Here is a 25771-nt window from a genome sequence, read left to right on the forward strand (position 1 = left end):
AAAAAAAAAGGTTTCCGCCAAATCAGTCACGAGGTTAGCTCTGTCAGTTTAGATGCTGCCTTAGAAGACAGCTGACAATGTAGTAGTCAATTCACTCAGAACAGAGTTATTGACTCTACACACGAACACTTGCAAGTATTGTAGAGCTATACACACACATGAATTCAATAATGGTTACTCTGATGTCACTTCAAAGCAGAGGAGGGAGTTTACCTGAAAATAGGTGTGTGTCCTGGTTTGGGTTTGTTCCACGTGAAGTGAGATGGGACAGAAAGAAACTGCTCTCCAGATCCATCCTTCTTTAATCCATGCATGCTATCCTCAGCAGGTGAGTCAAGCAAAGGAGACACATTCCCGGAATCATCCATGCCCAGGTCGCCCTTTCCAGACTGGATTACTCCTGTACAGTCTTGGGAGGTCTTTCTTGTCTTGGAGGGGATGTCAGCCTCAGAGGGACAATACTGGAAAGGGGATACACCCATAGACGGGCTTCCTATCCAGGTGTCTTCGGTCACGCTCCCTCTGGGCGAGGGGCCGGGCGTAGCAGTTGGGGAGTGATGGGGCGATAAAGAGCCCAGGTAGCATATATCAGCACTGGAGTGGCGTCTCTTCCCGCAGGGCGACGTCGGACGTGAAGAGGGCCGTGAGGGTGAGCGAGGGCTCAGCCAGTTCTCATCTGTGATGCTGGTACGGGGCGAGTGACAAGGCGACTGGCGGGGCGAGAGAGAATGGCCATGCGAATGAGAAAGGGAGTGAGTAAAGGCTGGGTGATGATGGTGATGCTGCTGCTGCCACACTTCCTCCTGTGGTCCAGCCTGTGGAGAGCAGCCGGGCGAGGTGAGTGGCGAGCCCAGGGTGAAACGCGCCGCTGCTTCATTGAGCTCGGAATCCACGTCATCGTACACATGCGAGATGGATTCGCAGGATGATGCATCGGAGAACCAGCTACGAGAGGAAAGGCTGCTACATGGACTCGGGCTCAGGGATGAATCTCGATACGAGTGATCTAGGGGCAGGTACAGATGGTCTCGAGACAGAGGCCTGTCATGGTAGTCTCCATCCGGACCCTTCGCTCTCATCTCATCCTCGCTGGCCTCCATCTCCTGTTGGCAGCTCGGGGAGATGGAGGTGATCTGGATGCTGGGACATTCAAAGGCCTTAGGTGGGCCATTCCCTCCTCCTCCGCCCACCCCTGTGGGTGTGTATTTAGAGTCCTGGGGCTCGTAGCTGGGCTCATAGGCCTTGTGGTGGGCCTGCAGGGAAGGGGAGGTGGCAATGAATTGGGCTGGATGTGGGCCTCCATGCCGCTGGAAACTGTGTGATTGGTTCACCACTGAAGGAGGTTGCCCCACATTGAGAATGTAAAATGATGTGTTTTCATCCATTTCTAGATCTAAAAAAAACAAGACAAAACATGGAGAGGATGAAACGGACAGAACAATAAGGGACAAAACAAGCATTTGTACAGTGTAGCCAGTGGAGTTCTGAAATATTTTGAGGGAATAGATTTCCATGAAGAATGCAGAAGAGAAATATTGTGCCTTAAAAAAAACATACTTCCGACAATGCGCTTACCCAGAATGACAAAGGTATGTGTTAAAATAATGTGCATTAATGACTGTTAAAAACTCTTGTATTTGGTATTGTTTGATAAATAGTGTAGCGAATACAAAAATCTGAACGGCTGTTGGAAAACATGTGAATACTGTCTGACTTGCGAGTGGGTGTCAGAAATGGAAAGCTGCGCATTGATACCCTTGTGGACAGCTAAATTTCTGCTTTTCCACATGAGCCATCTACTGTCAGAAAGTGAACATGCATTGTGTTTTAGTCCACATGTATTTTGTCCCCACTTAGGTATGAATAGACAAATTTGTCCCAAATTTCTGTGCAGAACATTTTGTGTTGGTGTGAACAGGCCTTTAATACGCCATATACTCGAGTAACTGTTGCTTACAAATAAAACAGATATGAAGGATGTTATAAAAGATCAATGCAAAATAGAAAATATTTAAAAAAGTGTAAAAAAACTGCATATTTACATATTACATATTTCGTTTCTATCATTGTTAAGGCACCTCTTTTCAGTGGCTGTGCATTGATGGAGAGATCCCAAACGGCTGCGCTGCAGAGAACTATTTTTAATTGATAACACGCACATTAGGGATGTGCCCGAAGCCGAATACCTTATTCGGAAAGGAACGGATAATGGCTTCAAAACGAATAACGAATTAATCCGAATAACAGAAAAAAATATTCGGCAGACACAATCACATGTAGGATACAGAATCTCTAATCTCAACCTTCAACTTCCCAGTTTATTAATGCCCTAATTACTTTATTAACTCTGTTACATTTAGTATTAAAACAAGTCCAGTGACGCTAATAACTATCTGGCAACATGGTGGAGCGGAGTGGAGACGGCATTTGCGCCAAGCTCGTTCACTCAGCTGCTGCGAGTCAGCCACATTAATTTATTCAGCGCCATGATTTTAAATAATTTTTCATATGTTTTCAAATTTTATTTTTGAACATGAAACATTTATGGATGTCTGGACCTCATAGCTGGCTATGGGCCTGGATGTGTAAAGTGAATGAGTGTAAGCTAGCCTATATGAATGAAATGAGCGCAAGCCGCGTTGGGGTCTATGCGCGTCTCTCAGAAATCAGAGCTTTGTCTGGAATTATATCAACTAACTCGCAAAAATATCCTAAAAACGGTCCTAACTTCAAACCTTTTCGAAATCCAACTGTAAAAACGCATTACATTAGCCTTTTTTGTGAATGGCATCACATTTAATTATACAAGACGAAGAAAAGTGAGGTTTGATCAAGGCTTTTGGAGGGTCCAAATGATTTGTTGTGCTCTGTTGATAAAATACTCCTAAATGATCACAGACTCCAGCAATGCATGATAATATTTGCAAAGTTATAATTATAATAAAAATAATAATTTCTTTAGTTATACAAGGCATATTTGTTAAATGAAAACTACGAATCAAACAGATTTGCATTTATAATGGTATTTTCACGTAATTTGACGGACTTCCAGTTTAAGCCACACCCACTTCCGGATCCATCCGAATACAGATACAGATACAAATAATGGCTCCACTGCACACCCCTAATACACATATATATACACACACACAGACACACACAGTTGTATATATAAAGCATTCTACAGTTCTAGGGACATGGAGTTTTAAAAACCAGAACTATGGTTAGCAAAAATACACAGACAGGATAGGTGCATAAATTAAGTCGCTTATAGAAACTGTTTAACATTTACCAAAGTTCACAGTGTAATTGCTCGTATAACTAACACATAAATAATTACTGTCTATTGAGGCACTTCAAGGTCTCTGTCTGCTGATAAGAGGGATGAAAGAGAACAGGCTATTTTCTCTCCTCTCTCTCTCCTTTATTGGGCTGCTGTTCTGATAGCCTTGAAAACGAAAGACCCGGGCAAGCTGCAAACAAGCAACTGGGGAATCTGCAGATGCTATAACACTAGCAACAGGTTAACAATAAGAGCATTATAGTACAAACAGTACTGATATCCTGGTATCAGCGCTCGGAGGTGGTAGGGGTGAGAAGCACAGAGAGAGTGACAGAGCGAGAGAGCAAGATCCATAGAGTCAGATCCATTTAAAAGCAGATATAATGAGACAGAGAGCCTGTGGGTTAGTCAATGGGGAGAATTTTGGGTGGGGTGACAGATGGGCTCAAATCCAGAGAGGAATAACCCGTGCACATGTCATCTATCTCAGGACGTGCGCAAAAAACACACAGGAAACAAATTCGCACATTGGCGCATGCTTTAGCCTGTCACCACATAGAGACCGACCCTATTAATAACGGCAGCTCGCACACACACAGATGGCTATTATGCACTAATACTGTACAGACACACACCCACAGAGCATACTGTGCCTGTGGTCTATTAAAGGTTATTGATGAGCTTCCAGTGACTGGGCAGAGGGAGCCTGACAGGGCCAGACAGCAGTGAGCAGCCAGCGAGATGCGTTTCTACAAGCTGCAAACAGAAAAACAGCGTTGAGATTTCACAACATGACGCAATCAAGTCTTGTTAAATACCATCTTTATTCCCCACTGGTATGCTGCTTTGGATAAAAGCAACAGCTAAATAAATGAATGTAAATGCAATGCAATTCTCTCTCATTTATGTTTCTCTACCCCATTTTTGTTGTCTCTCTATTTTTACCCCTCTCTATCCCCCTCCATCTGATTGACTTATTTATAGATGCTCCACACACTCCCTGTCATAAGACATGCCTATCTGTGACGACAGAGCCTGACAGACAGGAAGGGGAACAAACCTACGTGTCACACAAGACTCAACATGTCAATCCGATTGTGAACTCTGACCCCAAGGGAAACAGACCACTGGGAGTTTACTCTATCAATCTGACACACACAATGCTGTGATATACTACAAAGATGCTGCAGTATACTAACTTGAAAATTTTCACTCGAAAACACAAAAAATGTGAGATCTTTGAACCCTAGAGTTAATCTGCAAAGGCAAAGCCTATGTTTTTTTTACCCACAATTTCATGCTGAAGTTCATTCATGAGGGAGAAGAGGCTTTGATTAAGCCACCAAACGCTGGCTGCCAGTTCATTAGCATAGCGCCATGAATAAATACAATGATAGGGGGATAAAATAAAGGAGAAAAAAGACTGAAAGAGAGAGATGGAGGGTGATGTGAGCATTGGGAGCAGTGGAAAAGCAGGCTGATACTTTTGAGTCTGGTTTAAGGTTCAGGTTGGACATCTATAGAGATGGTTGAGACACACAAAAGCTTCACTAGTTCCAGTTTCAACCAAAATTTGTAGTCATTCTGTCCTTCCTATATTCACATCACCGTATTACCACATTTTTCTTTAAGAATTTAAATCAATAAGCAGACTCTGAATCAGAATTGCTGAAATTAAAACAATAACCAACCCTATTCTAGACCTTGCTCTTGTTAGTCTATTGTTCTTACTGGAAGCAAGTTTACCCTGCGATGGACAATCCTGGAAGCAAAAAACACCTAAAAGTGTGAAATAGTGCCACAGAAATTGCACTCTGCAGCTTTAATTAAGGCAGAGAATAAAGATGTGGAAAGAGAAATATATATTTTTAAAATTATAGTGTGAGAGAAAGAGAGAGCAGAATAAATGAAAATGAATGATGAGCACCACAACTAGCTCTCCAGGAACATATTGTTCTCCCAAAAGACCTCCCAACCTCCCTAGCAGAGCTAATGAATACTATGATGAAAGTATTGTGGCAGTCCTCACATAATAAAGATACATACAGTAATGTGACATCTGTATCATCCTTCATAAAATGGAAAAGTGTTGGAGCAGCATCACAGCAAGTCTCTTATACTCACCAAGGCTTCATTTATCATAAATACAGTAAAAACAATAATACTGTAAAATATTACAGTTTAAAAAAAAAAGTTTCCTATTGCATTCGTAATTTATTGCTGTGATGGCAAAGCTGAATTTTTAGCAGCCATTACTCTCAGATGAATGGAAAGCTCAAATTTATTTGGAAATTGAAATCTTTTGTAACAATATAAATGTCTTCACTAGGGTTGGGCCGATAGATGATGCCATCGTCCATCGTCGATGGCTGATAGACATCATGATGTTGAGTCAGTATTGTGATTCCCCCCTCCCATACCCCCCGCATCCCAATTACGAGTTCGGAAAGAATATGATGAGTACTACGGAACTCCTAAAGGGAATAAATACGAGATGGGAGGAAAATATATATTTCAATACTTTCTCTCGCAGTTTTATCTTAGTAATTATACTGTATATAAAATTGCAGGCATCACTTTAACTTTCGAGATTCGCGATCGCACATACTCGGTTTATACTATGGAGCGGCAGTACTTACCACACATTCAACAAGATTAGATGTTTGTCAGTCATGCTCAGGATCTGCAAAATCGTCATCATCCTCAGTCATCTCTCCTTATTGTGTTTATGTGGTAAGTGGCAGGCAACAGGCAACCGTTAGCAATGGTTATTTATTTTCCGTGCCTTTCTGAATACGGATTCACGTTTCAGAAGCCCCGCCCACCCACTCCCCCTCATGTCATTGTCCATTGTGATGTTTCAATGTAGACATTGTCCGATGCCAATTTTGATGCCAATCGCCCAACCCTAGTCTTCATTGTTCCTTTTTAGCAATTTATTTGCATCCTTGCTGAATAAAAGTATTTATTTAAAAAAATTAAATAAAAATCTTACTGACCCCAGACTTTTGAATGGTACTAGGGGTGGGAGAGAATTTTTTTTTTTTCGCGATTCTCTCTCCAACGATTCTGGATCAATTCTGAGCTTGGTTTTTAACCAGATGTGCGATGACGCTGAGTTTGCTTTAGAAACACCCGTATTCTGATTGCTTCCAATTCCTCACACACATACACCGCTCGAACCTTCCGTAAAATAATCTTTCATAAAGTTCGGAAAGGTTCAAGCGAATTACAACGTCATTCACAGGTTTCACTGCACTGGATGTCCTGTGTGAGAGACGCGTGCGTTATTTGATGTTACACTTGAAGTGTGCGGTCTCGCCTGTAGGTATTTTCCTTAGAAATGCTTTACGAAGTCATCATTTATGTGGCTTGGAATGTAGTGGACTTATATATTTAAAATATGAACCTCACTAACAGACGGCTGCTTTCAATTTCAAATGCTGACTCGCGCTTTGTTTGTGTACACTGCTCACGCATGCGCCTGTGCGCGACTCCGTGGTTTAATGTACTTGCGTCTCAAGATGGTTTAATGATGCAAAATTTATGTAAACACAGCCAGTTATGTCTTAAGGAATTAAACGGACAGGACAAACCACATTACTTCTTATGTTTCAAAAGAGATCTGTGGTGAATGCAGCTTAATAGATCTCCCGCTGTCTATGATGTCATAGTAAAAAACAACAGTAAATATGAAGAAAAATCACTCAAAGTTCTTGAATGGAAAACGTTCAGATAATCTTAAATACTGAAGTGAAGTGACATTCAGCCAAGTATGGTGACCCATACTCGGAATTCGTGCTCTGCATTTAACCCATCCAACGTGCACACACACAGCAGTGAACACACACACCGTGAACACACACCCGGGGAGCAGTTGGGGGTTCGGTGCCTTGCTCAAGGGCACCTCAGTCGTGGTATTGAGGGTGGAGAGAGCGCTGGACATTCACTCCCCCCACCTACAATCCCCGCCGGACCGAGACTCGAACCCGCAACCTTTGGATTACAAGTCCGACGCTCTAACCATTAGGCCACGAAAGAACTCTTTGTTTGTTGTTTCTATGCTCCTCATTATTTGCTACTTGTTTGTATGTTTTGAAGTTATATTAGCTTAAAATGTTTGACAACTGTTTTAATATTCTTTTTAAATTATTATTATTATTATTATCAAATAATTATTATTTGTAATTATTTTAAAAAGTACTTTATTACTTATGTAAGGATTTTAAAAAAACTCTCAAGTCGGTAAACTAATTAATTAATAAGGGGGGAAAAAAGTAGATCAAGAATCGTTCTGGAATCGGATCGTGACTCCCAGAAACGGAATCGGATCGTGAGGTGACTAAAGATTCCCACCCCTAAATGGTACTGTTGTGTGCAGTACAAACAGGTTACATACTTGATGTCTGTTGCCTTGTACACGCACACACACACACACACACAGTTTCTGCTACCTTATGTCTGCTGGGAACGTCAGTGAGAGAAAACCTGACCCAGATCAACCCAGAACCATCTGCTGGAAGGAAATTAGAGAAACTGCAAAAGTGTAGTATTGTGACTAATATGGCATGCAGTTTCGTTAAGACAACAACTCTAATTTACCACTTTAACGATGTGACAGTTGCTTGAGGTTCATAGAAACCTTTCATCCAGCTCCAAATCCCCTCAGCACGGTCTCACAGAACCTGGGTCGTAATAATCTATGATGAGGAAAGTACAACTGATCTTATACAGTATGAGGAGAGGAGTCCCAGCGTCTGCCTGCTTATATCAGACACTGTTCACATCAGACTGGCTATCTGGTTAAATAAAGAGCCCTAAGAGGCTTTGCTGTTCCTAAGCTAATAATAGTGGGAAATCGCTGTAGTGCACTCAATGCCTTGCACAGTCTGTGACGCTACTAATACACGGGCTTTCGCCAGTAAAGTCACCCAGAGGTGAGACCAACTGTCCCTACCTGGTGCAGTGGGTCTGTGTGTTTGTGTGCATGTAATACCAGATCAGGACTGCGAGGGAAGTCATGTCAGCATGCAAACACACAAACAGTTTAATTGCTTTGATTCTTTGAATGCATACAGGATGGGAACTTACGACAGGAAGTAAAATTTATGAAAAACTCAAGCTCTTCCCTCCATTAGTAATGACGTTCACATAATTCAATTAAGCACAGATGAAGCATGGACCTCTCTAAACATCTACACCTGCTGTGAAGGCAGAACAGTACTTATCCTAACGCACCTGTCACGATGCAACTGTTTGAATTCGTCCACCACTAATGAAAGATGGCAGATGCTGTAATGATCTTTAAGGGATGCCTGGTCCATGCGGTAGATGAATCAACATCCATCTGTAATTATCCGTGCTATGACTTCGATGTAGCAATGCTGTTTATTGGTTGAGGAATGCACTTACCTATAAAAACTAACATAAATACTCACTTCAGGTACACATATCAGTTTAGTGAGAATTTATTGTAGGAGACCATTTAAACACGCAAGCTTAATTTAAAAGCATCCTGCTTTCTTCGATTTTCCATTTTGGCTCCATTTTCAAGTCTTGCGTCACATCATTTTCCTACTTGCACATGTTGTTTTGCTTTCCCCAGCTTCCCTCCCGAGTCATTTGTTTTGCTGATGCTTTGTGAAAATCTTTTAACAACTCAAGAATTGAGCTTTAGGCCATCATGAAGATGTCAAAAGTGCATTGTGACCTCTAACTCTGACGTGAAATTCCTTCATTCGGATTTCCCGCTGTTCCGATCTGGGCTATAAGATGTCTACGTACATGCCTCAAAGTGGGTAAATTCGGGAATTGCTTACACAACATCCTGACCTGAGTGCTTGTGTGTGCGTATCATCTGTAGTGATGGGTGTAACCTAATCCGGAGTTCCCTATCTAGAACACACTTGCATCTACGAAGGGTTTTTCTTACAGATCAAACATCTAACTGTCTTTCTCATACAACTGGCCTAAAAAAAAAAAAAATCAAACAAACAAAAAAAATATATATTTATTGTAAATCAGAAACTGAATGATTAAGACTTTAAATAAGCGCTTTCTCTTGACCGAACAAGCTGCTTCCTAACACTGCCTGTTTCTAAGAACTGTTGGCAGAGTGCCGTCACTTCTAAACACTGAGTCTCTGACGCAAGCGCACAGAGCAGCCCACACCTGTAGCACCAACATCTCTGTAGCACACAACTGTAGCCGATTAAGAACACAGAGAGGCGCACAGCACGAGTGTGTGTGTGCGCGCGTTTTAGCTTTTGTCTAAGCTTGCGAGTGAGTGGGCATATGTGTTTCTCATTAGTCGATGTTGGATGCTCTCAGTCAATCAGACTCAGTTGAAAGAGGTCAGCTGGGATTCTGCAGTCACACACAATGACAGTTTTTATTTGCAAATTTTTATTAAATATATTTCCAGTAGCATAGCTTAGTTGCTTTCAAAATAGTTCAGCTTTTCCAGCAACAAGCTATTTTTTCCTACAAGCAGCAGCGTAGCAGGACAAAACATTACATTGCTGTTTTTGTGTCACACTGTGCATGCAGCAAGCTGAGACCATAATCAAACACACTTCACTAGACGGAGTTAGTTTGTTTGTGGCAATGAATTTGCCAAATTTTCTTTTCTTTTATCTGGTCAATCAAAATAATCAATAAGATTAATTTAACGTTTAGCTGAAGTCCTAAACTGGATATTTGTAGAATGAGTATTCTCTATAAACAGGTCCCATATTTTACAAAACTGATTTCTAGAGTAGCAAATAGTTTTCGCACACACTAAACCGCTTTAGGAAGTGAAAAAAGATGACAAGTCATCCTTCCAAGAAGCAAGTACACACTGCATTGTAGCAAACCCATGACTGATGAATCACTCTACATGTTGCAAAAAATATGATATCGGGTAAGATTTAAATGGAATAGGGGAAACTGAAAAATATGATTCTGCTTTATTTATTTGTGTTTACATTTTACACATAATATTTTATAGTTTAAATTATGAACAAATACATTTTCAGCCAACCAAGAATAATAAATGCCATTTCTTATAATATTGAGCAATTTCTTAATGTAATCTGAAGCCTGTCTATCTTTAATAATGTTAGCACTTCAAATCGGAATTCCATAATCTTATAACAGAAACTGAATAGAATGAAAATTCATATATTTTTTAGACATTATATTAAGGAAACATTCGTTTCTTGGTTTTAGCAACATCCACTATGTCTAAGTCTTCATTTGCAGCTTTTAGCAAAATTTTCCCCATGCAGGCGAGTCACTGCTGTGGCCCCAGTTCTGCAGCCAGTTACATCACCAACACGCTGCGGATGTCTGCTGTGCTAGGTGATGGCAGCCTAAGCCAACATGAACGTATGTTTGCTTTCTAAATAAAGCTCCCTAATTAAACCATCTCATGCTGTGATAACATTACAGGATAAACAAAGCTCAGCCGGCAGAGGGAACGCCTCAGGTTCATTTAGTCCCAACCTTGTCAATCACTGCTGAAATAGCCAAAGCAATGGAGTTAGTTTCAGATCTTATGCCTGGTCAATTGCAGCTCACATTACAGAGCAGCTTACGATTCCCAAAAGCGTAAAGAAAGGCCTCATACCTCTCCCTATGAATCATAAGCAGTGCTTTTTGCCTGTTCAAACTGTATATGAAAGGAAATTGAATTCACCTAAGATCAAAGTGGCCAACAGTGCAAAAAAAATAAAAATAAAAAAGACTTTGATTTTGCTTACAGACACTATATAGGACAAACTTGGCATCATTATATGACCACAAACATGAATATTTACAGTAGATCATTATCAGGGCCTGAGTTTCGGTTTTTAAATTGGGGGGGGGGGGGAACTCCCCCCTTACATGGATCACATGGGGGGGATTTAAAGATTCTTGGGGGGGGGGGGGGGGGGGGGGGAATAAATTGACACATCGGGCTAAATTAATCATCTTCATTTATGTCTACAGTTTTTAATGTATCTTGGTTTTCAAAGAATTATAACAAAATCTGTCATGCTCTCTTTCAAATTGACATTAAGAACTGTATTAAAACTATATATTAAGAATCACTGTATTTGTATATTCCAGTTTCAGTTCAATTTCTTTGTTTTTATAAAAAAACTTTATACAAAATACACCATGCTCTCCTTCAAACTGACATTAAGAACTATATATTGAGGTCTCTCAATTTCAGTGTATTTCATGGGTTTCAGATCAGTTCACTTCTTTGCAAAGACTTCATACAAAATACGTCATGCTCTCCTTCAAATTAACGTTAAGAACTCTGTTTAAACTATATATTAATGTATCTCAGTTTCAGTGTCTTTCATGTTTCAGTTCAATTTTAGTCACTTTTTTTCCATTGCTTGTGACTTTGTGACTTCTTTCCTCTGTCTCCTCCTCTTCATCTCTTTCCATTTGATGATGGCTTTCATTTTTGTGCCTTCTGAATAAAAAAAAGAAGTGTCTCCTCTTCTATAGCCAAATATTTTTTTCCCCTAACGTTTAAGCGTTGTGAAATAATCTAATCAGTGTTATTTTTGTTTTTATTTAAGAAAAAAAGCTCTCCAAAGATTAAAAACCATTTCAGTGAATGATCTTTATTCCGACATAAATTAAGTAACACAAGGACAAATATCATGCATACCAAGCTGTTGGCGTCTTCTCGCCGTTGAAACATGGGTCGTTACGTGAGAGATGATGACGATCAGTGAACAGGAGTCTATTTTCTTATGTTCATTCATGTTAACTTTCGATAAAATGCGCATTTTAAGATAAGGAGATGATGATTTACTCGCGCTTCGCTGCTGCTGTGTTGAGTTGGCGGGTGCGCTCTATCCACTCACACACTATAAAGAGCAAAACAGCATTTGATGTTTGAATTTCGGGATTAAAATAATATAATTTGGAAGCCGATAACATCTTCACAAGCAAGTCATTATGACTCAGAATATTAGAGCGCGTTACACAGCCTTGTGTGAATCAGTGCGCCGCGGGCCACGGAGAACACGCCGAAGCTCTGCTACAGGACTCAACGACAGAGAAGGCCGGTGCAGCGCTGTTTTAAAAAAAAGACAGGCTGTTTGAACCAGTGATTTATTTTTTTTCGCGTCTGTAGATGTATTTAATCTGAGATGAAGCAAATATATTTGTGCGGGAATTTCTCGCATTATAAAAGTTAAACTTGCGGGAATGGTTTAAATTATGCGCGATCCCCGCAATCCCGCGCCGAAATTCAAGCCTTGATTATGTTAGTTTGTTTTGTTCACTGTCTGAGGAACCCTTTGGTTTCACTGCAGCCAAAAAAAAAAAAAAAGAGACGAAGAAAAAGAGAAAGAGAAACTGAGAAATAGTGCTGCAAAGATGGATGCCAATTAGGGTTTACTGATTTTACTTTCCGCATTATTACACTTAAGTTAGGTTTTTGTGGCCTAAATGTTATCTTTTAAGCAAAGGAAGAAATTTATATGACACACAACAGCACAATTGCTGTGGTGAATCAAAATACACTCATCATCTTAGCCGCCAAAATCTCAGAGCATCATCTGCGATACGCCACAACCAACACACGCACACACACACGCACACACACACACACACACACAACTATCCAGCTGTCAGACACGCTTTTAATTACACAATGGCCCGAGGGTAAATTGTGTAACAGTGCCTTAGGGACCAAAAGAAGGGGAAGGAAGTGAAGCGGTGACTCAGAGGAGTACTAGGGACCTCAGGTACAATACAACAAACAAGTGTGAGGAACAGAAAGACTAGATCATCAAACAATCTGAACTCGGAATTCCAGTTTGTCATTACAGATCATCAAATATAAATTTGATCTGAACATTCAACAGATAAATAAACAGTCCTCGAGCACTCACTGAAAATACTTCTTTTAGAAAATAAAAAAACACTATTAAAACATGTCTAAGAACGTGTCCTATGTGAACGCCTCCTAATAGCATCCTGCCTCGGACTGAAAATTATGTTGATGCAATTTTCTATGAAAATGGTGGTGTAACCAACTGCAAAATTAAAAATGGTCTGTTTTTGACAAGTTTGTGTAAATTGTTACTAAATTCCAATCGAATGTGAAAATGAAGAAAAAAAAAAAAAAGCAATGGGTCTCATTCACTAATAAATGCGTACGTTTTTCGTAGTTTCACAGTTGAACATCTCACGAAAACTTTCCGCCTAATTCACAACACGTGCGTAGCACATGAGCTTGTTCTTAAACTCGTTCTTCTGTTAGTGAATCTGGAGTCTTCTAAAAGAGCGCCCAAGTGCACTAGGTTAGTGATTAGCATAATACACGCCCAAACCAGCTCCATATAAGGGCTTTCCGCAAAGCGGCACTCGTCTAGAGAAAGACAATTATGGCATCGAAACAAAAGACAAAAAAAAAATAACTTTAACGATAATGAACGTGAGGTTTTGCTGTCGGAGGTGGAAGCCAGAAAAAATGTGTTATTTAAAAGCAACTGAACAGCCATTCGTCACTCTCAGCAAACATATCTGTGCGCCAGGGCATTTAAATTTCTAGGGGGAGGGGGCACAAATCACGGTGTGTGTGTGTGTGTGTGTGTGGGGGGGTGTTTTCGTGAAGAGCGTGCAATCTGTGATCGCGTGCAGTTGCTGTTCAATTGCTTTCTTATGTGCCCTGTTTTATCGGTAACTTACTTTCGCTTTCAAAATCGATCGCGTTCAGCAAGGAGGGGAGAGGATGGAAAGTGGGGAGGCACAGTAACTCGTTTTTGGGGGCCATGGCCCACGAGTGCCCCCCTTGGCGCCGGCCCTGCTGTGCGCTCTCTAAAGACGCTCTCTCCTTAGAGCACGCGCCGCAATGTCTTCAAGCAGTACCAAGTGTGCCATGCCTCCAAACACAAGGTGAGAAACAATAATCACCGTTTATATAAGGATAGATCAGGTGATTTGTTGTTTGGACCTCTAATTTTATATATATATATATATATATATATATATATATATATATATATATATATATATATATATATATATATATATATTTATATAATTGGACCTCTAATTATACTTTATTATCAATTTTAACGTCTAGTTACTTTTTACGCACCCTGTACATAACATATCTAATTATATGAGGGGTTCTTTATACATGCTTATAAGGCCCTGGGCGTACATGATTATTGCGTACGTGTGGTACAAGTTGTTCTTGAATTTTTTCGTACATTTAGAATAAATTTTAGTACGAAAGTTTTTGATGAATCATGATTTATTCGTGAAAACGTCCGTACGCACATTTCACGCAAAAATTTGTGCGTACGCATGTTTAGTGAATGAGACCCAATGATTTTTACAGATAAATAACCAAACACCAGCACAATAGATTTATTTGGCACGTTTATTCTGACAGTACACTCACAAACTCCACATACAATACAGTATTCCTCTATGCCAAACACAAGGTATAAAATCAATAACTCAAAATCAACTAAAATCAACAAATGAATGTCATTTTGTTAAGAGTAGTTAATTCAGTAATTAGTACTTGAAAGTACAATCAGATTTCCTCATACAGCCTTATAACCACATATTGAAAATTTCACTTTCAAGTTCACTTTTTGATAAAGCTTTATGCTTAGACTGAAGCCATTTTTAAATTATACTCCAATATTTTATGTTTTTATATTTTATTACATACATGCAATTTTTTGAATTGTTATACATGTAATAATTTGACAAAAAATGTATATGTATTTCGAAAAGAAAAAAGATTAGACTTAATGAGTCAATACAAATAATTTTATTGTAAAATGATTGAAAAAAAAAACTTGGTTTGGGTTGGTAAGACTTTTTAATCATTTAAATAATTCTGAAAGAGCTTACTTACTATTTTTGTGTAAACAATGTTTTTTTTCTGGATTCTTGATTAGAAACTTCACAAAAAGATTTATTTATTTTATCATTTATTTAAAATATAAATCTTTTGTAACAATTTCAATGTCTTTACTGTCACTTTTAATCAAATTAATCCATCCAAGTTAAATAAAAGTATTAACTTCTTTAAAAAAAATTAAATAAATAAAAAATACTGACCCCACAGACAGTATTTTAAAACATTGTTAAAATTAATATTATTATTATTTTTGTAAATTAAAACACATGAGTTTGGCTAAAAAAAAAAAAGACTAAAGGACACTGCCAAAGGTGCCTCTGTGACGCATCCCATTTGAAATGTAAAATCAGCTAGCACCTGTGACTGATTCAACACACTCCCGTCTCTGTCTCTTACTAATGCCATACTCTGAGACTTCAGAAACGTTCCCTTGCATTAGCATCCTATGAATGTTGCTGGTTTCAGTTACACTAAATTTAAACTAGACAAATGCCACACATATCTGCTCATGCCTCGCCCCAGGAAACAAGCCCCTCACACCCACCACATTACAGACCCTCTCTCACACAGTGTGCAGATCCTGTAACAAGAAAACACACCTCTGCAGGCCAGTGAGTCAGGCGATTCACCGGTACACATGGTCCTCTTGCTGGAGCTAAGCTAACAGTTAAATGGCACCAAACAAAGCTCCAGAAACAACTTGTGGGACACAAGCTTGTAATGTTGATTGCCCTGACCATTAGTGTTAAGTAGGGCTGCACGATTAATCAAAAAAAAAAAAAAATCATTCATACATAAATGCGATCTCATTTCTAAATGACGGCGATTCACTTCCGTGTATTTCCCTGCATTCAGATCATGCTGCATTCACGCGTTATTGGTCACACTCACACAATAACAAAACACTATTAATTCACCAATCAATCATAAATCTCGATCACTTTTCTCCTCTCCCTCATTGGCCACGTTCCGCTGTCACTCACGTGACGTGTAACAAGGCGGCAGACCTAAACGGAGTCAATAGGCGCGTTTGCAGAATGATCACCGTATGACATCAAAGTACCGCGAGAGCGATAAGAAAGCAGTCGGATCCTATGCATTCAAATCGCTCTTGCGGTACTTTGATGTCATACGGTGATCATTCTGCGCAGCGCTGCTTCAACGGGCCGTCATAGTAATAACAGCCAATCACATACTTTTCTGGTGCTGGATGAACGGGATTGGCTAGCGTCTGCGCTAGGGTATTTGCATAAAGTGATCTGATTGGCTGACGCCTGCGTTGGCGCTTGAAAAGTTTTCAACTTCTGCCTTCTTTTATTCGAAGAACTATAACATACATGTTATCAAGAAACAAAATAATAAAAAAAAGGAAAAGAAAAAGATAGAAAGACAAATTACAACAAACAAAACAGTTGCCAGGGAGAGGAAAGTATTAAACTTAAAAAAAAAAAGAAAAAAAAAAAAAGAAATACATATATACACGTGTATATAAAATCAAATAAATAAATTGTAAAATTCACAAACTTTCAAAGTTCTTACAGCTTTCTTATTCACAGAGTCTCTGATACTGTCAATATAAATACATATTTCAGTTAACAAAACCATAAAATTGGGTTTTTATTGGCAAATTTACACTAATGAATGTGAAATTTGGTCAACAGAACAAGTAAATTAATTAAGTAAAAGTACGCGACGCGAGGGACCCACAATTCAGTTCGGCAACACCTGACGTCTCTCCATTCAAAGTAAACGAGAGGCGTTGACGCCGACGCCCTGTGTGAATGTGAATATTTTTATTTATTATTGTTAATGTTCTCATGTGTTCAACAACTTAAAGCTTTAAAATTATTCACATTAAGGGGTCTAAAATAAAGAAAAGAGACCATTTTTTGTTACTCCAGCACTTTATTATACTGAAATGTCCTGTGTGTTTTTTTTTTGTACTTGAGTGCAATACATTTTGGTTGAAAAAATGAGAATCGTGTAAGAGAATCGTGATCTCAATTCCCATGGAGAAAAATCGTGATTCACATTTTAGCAAGAATCGTGCAGCCCTAGTGTCAAGTGCTCTGAATGCATTTAAAACTAATTCACTCTCATGTATTACAACACCGCGTCTGGCAGCAAATCAACATGAAGCTCACCAAAATAAGAACAGCAGCACCACATGAATGTAACCACCACAGACAACGATCAGTAGTCTGCTGCAGTCTTAGTAATACATGCCTTTGCTTTTACAGAGGAAAAGGATTTTTGATTATATTTGTTGGATTGCGGACAAAATAATCAACTGAAGATGAGATGCTTATTGGTCACCGGTAAGGCCTTGAGACATCTTTTTACCAACTGCCACTACCATAATTTAATCTGGGCCATTAAATTGATAGTTTACCCAAAAATGTCAATTCTGTCAGCACTTACTCACTCTGATGCTTTGGTTTTGATTACCGTTTGGTTACCAACATTCTGCAAAATATCTTGTTTTGTGGGGTTTTTTTGGATTAACTTAACTATACATTTAACCCAGCAGAGTCGAGTTTACATGGCTGTTGAAGTTCACCTGCTGACAAATATTGTCACACACACCAACATTCTTGAAAAAAAACAAAAACAACAACTATTATTGCTGACTTAAGACACTTCCATGTACACTTGCTACAATATCCATAATATCTCCATGGTTTCTCTGCGATGGATTGCCCGCAAGCAGATCATTCACACTTTTATGTTGCATGTTAACACGGTTCTGCAGAAGCAAAAATGAGTCAGCACTGTTAGTCTGATTCAAACCCCGGGCAGAATCGCATATGAAATATAAATATATATATATATATATATATATATATATATATATATATATATAAAAAAAAATTAACTTAATACAAATAAAGCCCTGTATGCTTGAGCAGATGAAATTCACATTATTGAAAGTTTAACAAACCTTTCTGCAGAATATTCAATACCACAAAGTTAGAGTGTTATGTGTTGCCAGGGCGTTGCTATGTGGTTGCTAGGGTGGTTATTAAGTGGTTTCTTACAGGCTAAAGACCTGTTCACACCAAAAAGCACAACTATAACTATCACGATAACTGTATTAGCGCCCACACCAATGGACAATAACGTTCTCTAAATGGGCGCAGCAGTTATGTTGTATGCCGCTTTAAAATGCTCTAGCTCAGGGGTAGGCAACATCGGTCCTGGAGTGCCGCTGTCATGTAGAGTTTAGCTGAACAAGCTAATCAAGGTCTTCAGAATTACTAGGGCTACAGGCAGGTGAGGTTTTTTTTCAGGGTTGGAGCTAAACTCTGCAGGACATCGGCACTCCAGGACCGACGTTGCCTACCCCTGCTCTAGCTTGTTAAAGTAGGGGGAATTCTGATTGGTTGTTTTGCTTTTTTTTTTCTTTTTTTTTTTAAATCGCTGGTCAGCTGAGGAAAAAAGATCATTCTAAAAAGTCATTCCAATGATTTTGTTCCTTTGTGTCACTATTGATATATTTGTGGTATGGACTTCCTTATTCTTACAGAATTAGAGTGATTAAAACTGTATAGTTATACTTAACACTATAGTTATCGTCCTTGGTGTGAATGGCCCTCAGAATAAGCCTGTATATGGCAGAGTTCTCTCCTTCTTCGATACAAGTGTACAGGCTTATTTTCTCTTTATTACATTTGCCAAGTCTTTTTATCATTTGACAAAATTCAGGCCAATGGTATAGAAAAGTAATGGCACACCTCTTCTCAACAAGGTGCAAAATTTGAGGTACCACTCATGTCTGTAACACAAATGGTGTGGGACGAGTTATGTACTGAAGATTAATACTTAAGTAAAAGTTTAGAAATAAAACCCTAAACCCAAGTATGTAATGCTTGCCTTAGAAAGCAGCAACAACTATTTACTTTTTCCACTCAAAAAAGCTGTTTTAATGTCATGAGAGCTTTCCTGGTAACATCCTACCACACTAGCGGCTTGCAGTTATGCTGTTGTGGTCTAAATAAAGCTGTCTGGGCTAAGCTACCCCCTATTACCTGTCCCCTGACCAACAAGCGTCAAGGCTACACCTGAGTCTGTGGCCTCACCTGGGGACGTAGCGCACAGCATTTGAACACTTCTCTGCTGCTCAGCAAACACAGCGTGAGGCGGTGCGGGGCTCAAAGGTGCAGAGATTTGTCCGGTAGAACTTGCTGGCCTAGGGGGGAGTTCTCCTCTGACGGGACTAGCGAACCTGCAGTCTCCCCTCTGCCACTTTTGCAGTGGCTTAAAATAACCCACCCTGAGAGCGATGTAATTTCAGTCTTTCTCACGACCGAGACAGCCAGCCAGATGAGCAGATGCATGCTAGCACAGACGCTAAACATTGCACGCCCTGCTTTTTTTTCACAGACATTTAGCCACCCACTCATAAACTACCTCCAGACTGGTGCTTGTGCACTGTTGGCCTGGTTTTTCAGAGCCTGAAGACTGTAGGAAGATGGACACAAAAGTTTGCCATGAAAACAACAACGCCACACTTCCAGATGGCATTTTAAGCCAACTACTGACGGAAAAGATGAAGAGACAGAAAAAGTGAAGAGAAAGAGAAAGACTAAAGCCTCTTTCCTGTTTCTGTCTAGGCAGGAGGGTCTTGTGCCCCTCCCCTTGAATTCCACTGCCATCTGAAGACCACATGCTGTGCCTGGGCACGACGCCAGACAGCTCCACACTATCTGACTTTACCAAGCCCTGAGAGAGCACCTTCTGCCCCTACTACTGCCACCTCTACAATGGAAGAGGCCACTGTCTTTCAAACAAGGGGCATGAAATTCTAGTTTTGTGTATTGTGAGCTTATTTACATATTTGAGATTAATAATTTGAGAAAGCATTACACAATTAGCAACAGTTAATGTTCATAAAAATGGGTGTTTGTGTTCTGATACTTTATTATAAACTCCAACCAGAGATTCACCAATAATCAATAGATAAATCAATAGGCTGATAATCACATCAATAGATGAAGTTTGGATTCAGTAATATGAAATGTATTTGCTGTGACAGGAAAAAGTTGGCAATTAGTCAACATCCTTTTCTTTTCTTTTTTGTTAAAATGAAACTTAATCTATTCTCACTTTTTCTTTTTTAACTGGGGAAAGTGATAAAAAAACAACCATAAAGGACTTAATTATTAATAAACAAATAATTTAAAAAATACACTTATTTAAATTAAATAAATATGAATTAAATATTAAATAAAACTTGTATGATTTCTACTTTTGTTATGTTTCTTTACAGAAAAAAAGTTAAATTGAAAGTTGACTCACATGTGCTCAAGTTCATCTGAGGTGGGTCATTCAAGGTGACGATGGCCACTATGCAAATATTCACAGATTAACCAAACGAGCTGACAGTCCTCCTGTGTGATTTCACTTTGGACTAAAACCATTGAGAACTAACAGAACGATAGCTTTATTCAGTGTGATTATGGACATCATTGACGCCTAACAAGAACATGAACTATCATCCATTTTTGTACACCCTCAATACACAGCAACTTACAAATACACGATCAAAAACTCACTTTGAATCAAATCAGCAGTTCAAACATCAGGACAGAGTATAAAACAGGACCTCAAACTCTTTGTTCACAACTCTTTGCAATTTCTGAATTTGAGAACTGTGTTTGTCTAAACTGTCTGATTTGTCAGATTACGTTTTAGCAATAAGACATAAATATCAAAATTAAATACACAATCTGTGCAATTAGAAAATAAAAAACATACTTTAAATTAAATTAAATTAAATTTCTAAATTAAACTAGTTTGGGACTAAAGGTTAGATTATCGTTACTGAATATTTAGTATGATCAGTTTTCTTACAGTAACTTGAGTAACAGGGTTGAATGGTTGAGCCTGACAAATGTGTTGATGGGGTAATAATTGCAATAACAGCAATATAAGCAACAACAAATCAGGTTTCTTACAGACTAGCGCTGTGATGAGTAAGTGAGAATGAGACCGTGTATGTGCACTAAAACGCACCTCCTGTTTGTCAGCACTCCCGTTAAAATCAAGTATACTCCGAACCGTATTCTCATCTTTGTTGTTTTATTCATTTTTACATCCGTTTGTAGTTTCTTTTTCCCCTCTGTCTCTAACTGCATTTTGGAAGAATTACCGTAATTACTCTACAAAATGGGCATATAGGTCATAAACCTTTAATATTTATATTTTTAAAACAAATCTGCATAAACATCTGAATTACAGCTTGCCCCATCTCAATCAGTAAAGGTGCGAATGCCTACATTGGTCAGCATTTCAGTGGCTGTAATGTCATGCCTGGAGTTCTGAGAAAGTTCTCATTTAGTTTCAGAAAGTTATGTTTTTGGTAATTAAAATTAGTTTATAAAAACAAACCAGACCAGCCAAAACTAAAAGACTGAGTCATCAAAATTAAATGGGATCTTATGATATTTTGACAGAAAATCCTGATCTAATTTAAGCTTTATTAACAAATACAAGAAAAAAACGTATTAGTTATCTGTTTCTAACAACAGCCAGAGGCACAGAAAACACTAATAAGTGTGTATAGTAACAACAGCCCAGCCCTTTAGCTGCATTAAAATCCTGATGACTTCTTGACATACATGAGCACCTAATATACACCTACAATACATCACTTAGGATAAAACCTGTTCAACAACTAAAAACTCATTTCTATTGACCTTTATAAATAAGTCTTTTTAATTAGGATATGAAACTTTCCTAACATATTGACAAAGAATTTCTAAAATTTAGCTATTATATTTTCTCTAGTCAATTGCTGTTAATAATGTAAAACAATGAGGCAGGATACAAATGTAAGTTATTATCTGCTCCTATATTAAACAACACGAGTCTGAAGTGTAGAGTATTGAATTCTCAATACACTTCATAAGAATAAAACTGGACTACATACGGTAGCTAAAAAACAAACAAACCCATGCATACACTACCAATTGCAATTCATAATTATCTCATAACACCTGCATATGAGTGTACAAATCTTACACACGTACAAAATTATAGTGCAATAGACCGAAAATCACTTGTACAAAGAGGTTACTGCTTAAAACACAGTGGTACCGTATTTTACATAATATACAAAACATGGTGGTCATTCTTTTAAAATATGACACAAAATGCTCAGTCCTCGTTTGCCTAGGCAATATATGCAATCTCCATATGCAATTTACTGATCATGCAATACTTAAAAAAAAAAAAAACATGCAAAACTTAAACAAAAACACACTGGGGTCCACCCACACACAGGCATTCTGCTTTCACTATACCCAAATCTCTTTCCTTCACGACACACTCGAGCACACTGACAGGGGCTGATAGGGTTGCTACTTCTCACACACGTTTTTTCATTAGGCAATTACACAAACACATAGGCCATGTATGGTGGTCGCAAACTGGAAACAATCTGCACTGCTGATTATACATCTGACATGACACATTTTTTACAAAATACTAAGGGCTTCAACATGAAAAGATTTAGAAAAATCATTATAAATGCAGGTATAATTTACATTTATTTACACATGAAGTGGAAACACTTACTGAGATTTTAACAACTCTGTTTGATAAAAGCATTTTAATTATCACAGTTTTACTCTACAGTAACAGTAACCCTGTTTAGAAAAGGAAAAACAGACACACCTCTCTCTAAACTGTGATAATGACTCATTTATATATTCGTGCATTTAAAAAAAATCGTATCACCTGCAAACTCGGTGACAAAACTAGCTACTATGTAAATGTAAATAAGAGAAAAATGGAGAAATGAAACAGTGTAAGTTCAGTATTAGTGGAAACTTAAAGGTTGAAACTTTTTCCATGTGCTCTAGCTGAAGGCAGGGGCGAGTGATAACAGAAAATTTTATAGCATTTCACTGTGCAGCAGCTGTCAGATTCATGGTGGCTCTGTCTCAAACCACTTAAACGCGTCTATGTTGTCCAAAAACACTGGCAGCTAAAAAGGTTTTGAGCCGCCGTGACCTGCTTAAAGTCTTCAGCAAAGTGTCCAGGTCCTATATATTAGTTCACTCAGCGTCTAAACTTACCGCTTCTCATTTTCATTGGCTGAATTTACAACCGCACAAGAAACTAAACAAAACTGCAGCTGCTGGCGAAAAGCCGGTGCGTGTTGTCGTTTTAACGGCGCGGCGCTGCTGCTTTTTATGCCGTGTTTTGCATTGCTATCGACCTCCTCGCTTTTTCGATGCATGATTCATGAGTTAATCTACTACACAGAGGCAGTGTGTGAGAGTATCCCGAGGTAGAGGCACTGACCTGCGGGGCCTAGCGGCGGCTGCTGCCCGTCTTCCCCGAAGATCAATCTGAAGTCCAGCTCTTCATTCCCGGGGCAGTTTGCAGTAGTCATCGGGTTTGACAGCTCGGGCTCACCCGTCTAAGTACGCCGACTCTTTAATAAACTCACTACATTGACTACTAATAAAGGCAAAACTTTTAAACTTTTCCTACGCGCTGTACTTCTCTAAGCCCGGGCAGAAATATTATTGCTTCTCCCAAAGAATAATCCAAATTGCTCGACCTTCTGCGGAGCTTCAGCGATCTCGCAGCGGCTTGAACTTTTTGCCCGCGGGGTGGAGGGGGTGAGGCTTGTGCGTCAGCGCGAGCGTTGATCGAGTTCGTCCGTAATTTCGCTGCTGCTCTCCGTCTCGAGCTGCTATCCCAACTTTTACTAACAGCGCGTGACAGGGCAGTTCCAGCGGTGACGTCAGGCGAGGCGGCAGACAACACAAGCGCGCGCGCACACACGCACTCAATCACTCACGCACACACACACACACATACATACACACACACAACCTAGCTCTGAGAGGGCTTCTGGGTCTTGTAGTTTCTGTGAACTGGTGTTGAATCAGCCGTTCCATGTGTTTTAGTGGATTTTATTTTGAATGCAATATACTACATTACATTAATATAAATTGTGAGATTCACATCATTTAAAGGACTAATTACATACAACTGAATAATTAATATAAATGATATTGTAATTTAAATACATTTTAATTGGTCATGAAGTTTCCTTGTTTACATTATTTAGAAGCAAAGATATAAATCGTATAGCTTTGTTATTTCCAGGTTTAAATAACATTTTGAATCCCTGATTTTCAGTGTTGTCTCAGACCTTTGGACCCCACTGTATATATCTTTACATTTTGTGTTAAACTATAAACCATACTTTTGCTCCATAGTCTAGTTTATATAGTAGTAAACATTATTCAGTTCTGCATTTTAATTGAATACAATTTGTTTCTTTACAAATTACAATAATGGCATTAAAAAATTATTGCAAATGTGAATTTCTGGATTTTTTTTTTTTTTTTTTTTGGTATGTTCCCCTTTGCTTTAATGATAGAAGTGCTAAAGCTGCATGACCGGCACAGTTTCATAAAAACCTGCTGATCACGTGAGAATGTACCAAAAGAGCATCTTGTGCTTCAATGAAAGCCAGAACATCTTACCATTATTCAAGTGTTAACATACCAGTTTCACAAATTTGCTTGATTATTTAAATATTGCAGAAATTAAATATTTCTTCATTTTTTTTACATCATAAAGTTCTTTGTTTTAATTTTCTCAAAATAATTATAAACCTCTTTATTTCCACATCTGAATTTGTCGTTAAATTTATAACCAAATGTCCATGTTCTATAAGTTTGGGTTTTGTTAAATAATTTTATTTCAGTACTCATGTACAGGGTTTTCCAATGACAACCCTATAGAAAAACAGTATTATTTTCCCAAATCTTTCAATTAGAGTGATGATGGCATATAGTTTAACCAAAAAACTATGCCTTAATGTCCATACACAAAAATAAACTAGCTTTATTCTGTCTTCACACTTACTCAAACATGAATTCATGTGTGCAGACTTGCTCAGAAAACGATACACGGTGCAAATTTCAGTCCACACTGTAGCTAACTTATTTGATGCCTAACAGTCTCCGCATAATGTATAACACAAAAGTGTTATTTTATGGCAAGTCATCAGCGAACATACTTAACCCGATTACGTAACATAACGTAACAGTGTTCGTTTACCTAATTGATCTATCCTATGATGACTTTATTTGGGTAATTGAAGTGCTCCATTCATGTGGAGCACTGTCTCATAGATGAGAGAGAAAGAAATTAACACAACACTTCAAATTTAAAACTAACTGTAATCTTTAACACATTTTGTAAGCACATCCACAGTTTCTCTGTTGGAGGTATATGATGTTAAATCATACATTGTTTTCCTCATAACTTAATTTTGCACTGTAGTTGGCACAACAGGATGCTATGTTTCATCTATAACGGAAAAAAACAATATCAGACAATAACTGAGAAAAGGAAAAAAAAAAAAAAGTCAGAACAAAAGATAAAGTGTGGACCAAGCAGCTTTATATCAGTGACGGAATTCACACCGCCAAACAAAAATGTTTTCTTTGACGCATGTGGGCGTAAAAACGCCATGTTCACATTTCCTGTGGTCTTTATTTACGTATGTCATTAAACACTGAACTTTCACTGAATGCTCAAAAGACTGATAGAGTTTGCCAGCAGTTATTGGCAGC

At 38.6% G+C, this 25771-nt stretch overlaps 1 protein-coding gene across 1 annotated transcript in view; it reads right to left on the reverse strand.

Moving 5' to 3' along the window:
• LOC306877944 (nuclear factor of activated T-cells, cytoplasmic 3-like) overlaps nucleotides 1–23940 on the reverse strand; it is a 77488-nt gene extending 53548 nt beyond the window's left edge. The window contains exons 1-2 of the mRNA XM_079430000.1: nucleotides 23475–23940; nucleotides 214–1393 (exon numbers count right to left, since the gene is read on the reverse strand). Of these exons, the coding sequence (XP_079286126.1) occupies nucleotides 214–1393; nucleotides 23475–23565 (1271 nt within the window). The 5' untranslated portion in view covers nucleotides 23566–23940. The remainder of the gene's footprint in view (nucleotides 1–213; nucleotides 1394–23474) is intronic.
• Between the last annotated feature and the right edge of the window lie 1831 nt (nucleotides 23941–25771).

Source organism: Barbus barbus (assembly GCF_936440315.1).
Source record: "Barbus barbus genome assembly, chromosome: 2".
Lineage (NCBI taxonomy): Eukaryota > Metazoa > Chordata > Actinopteri > Cypriniformes > Cyprinidae > Barbus > Barbus barbus.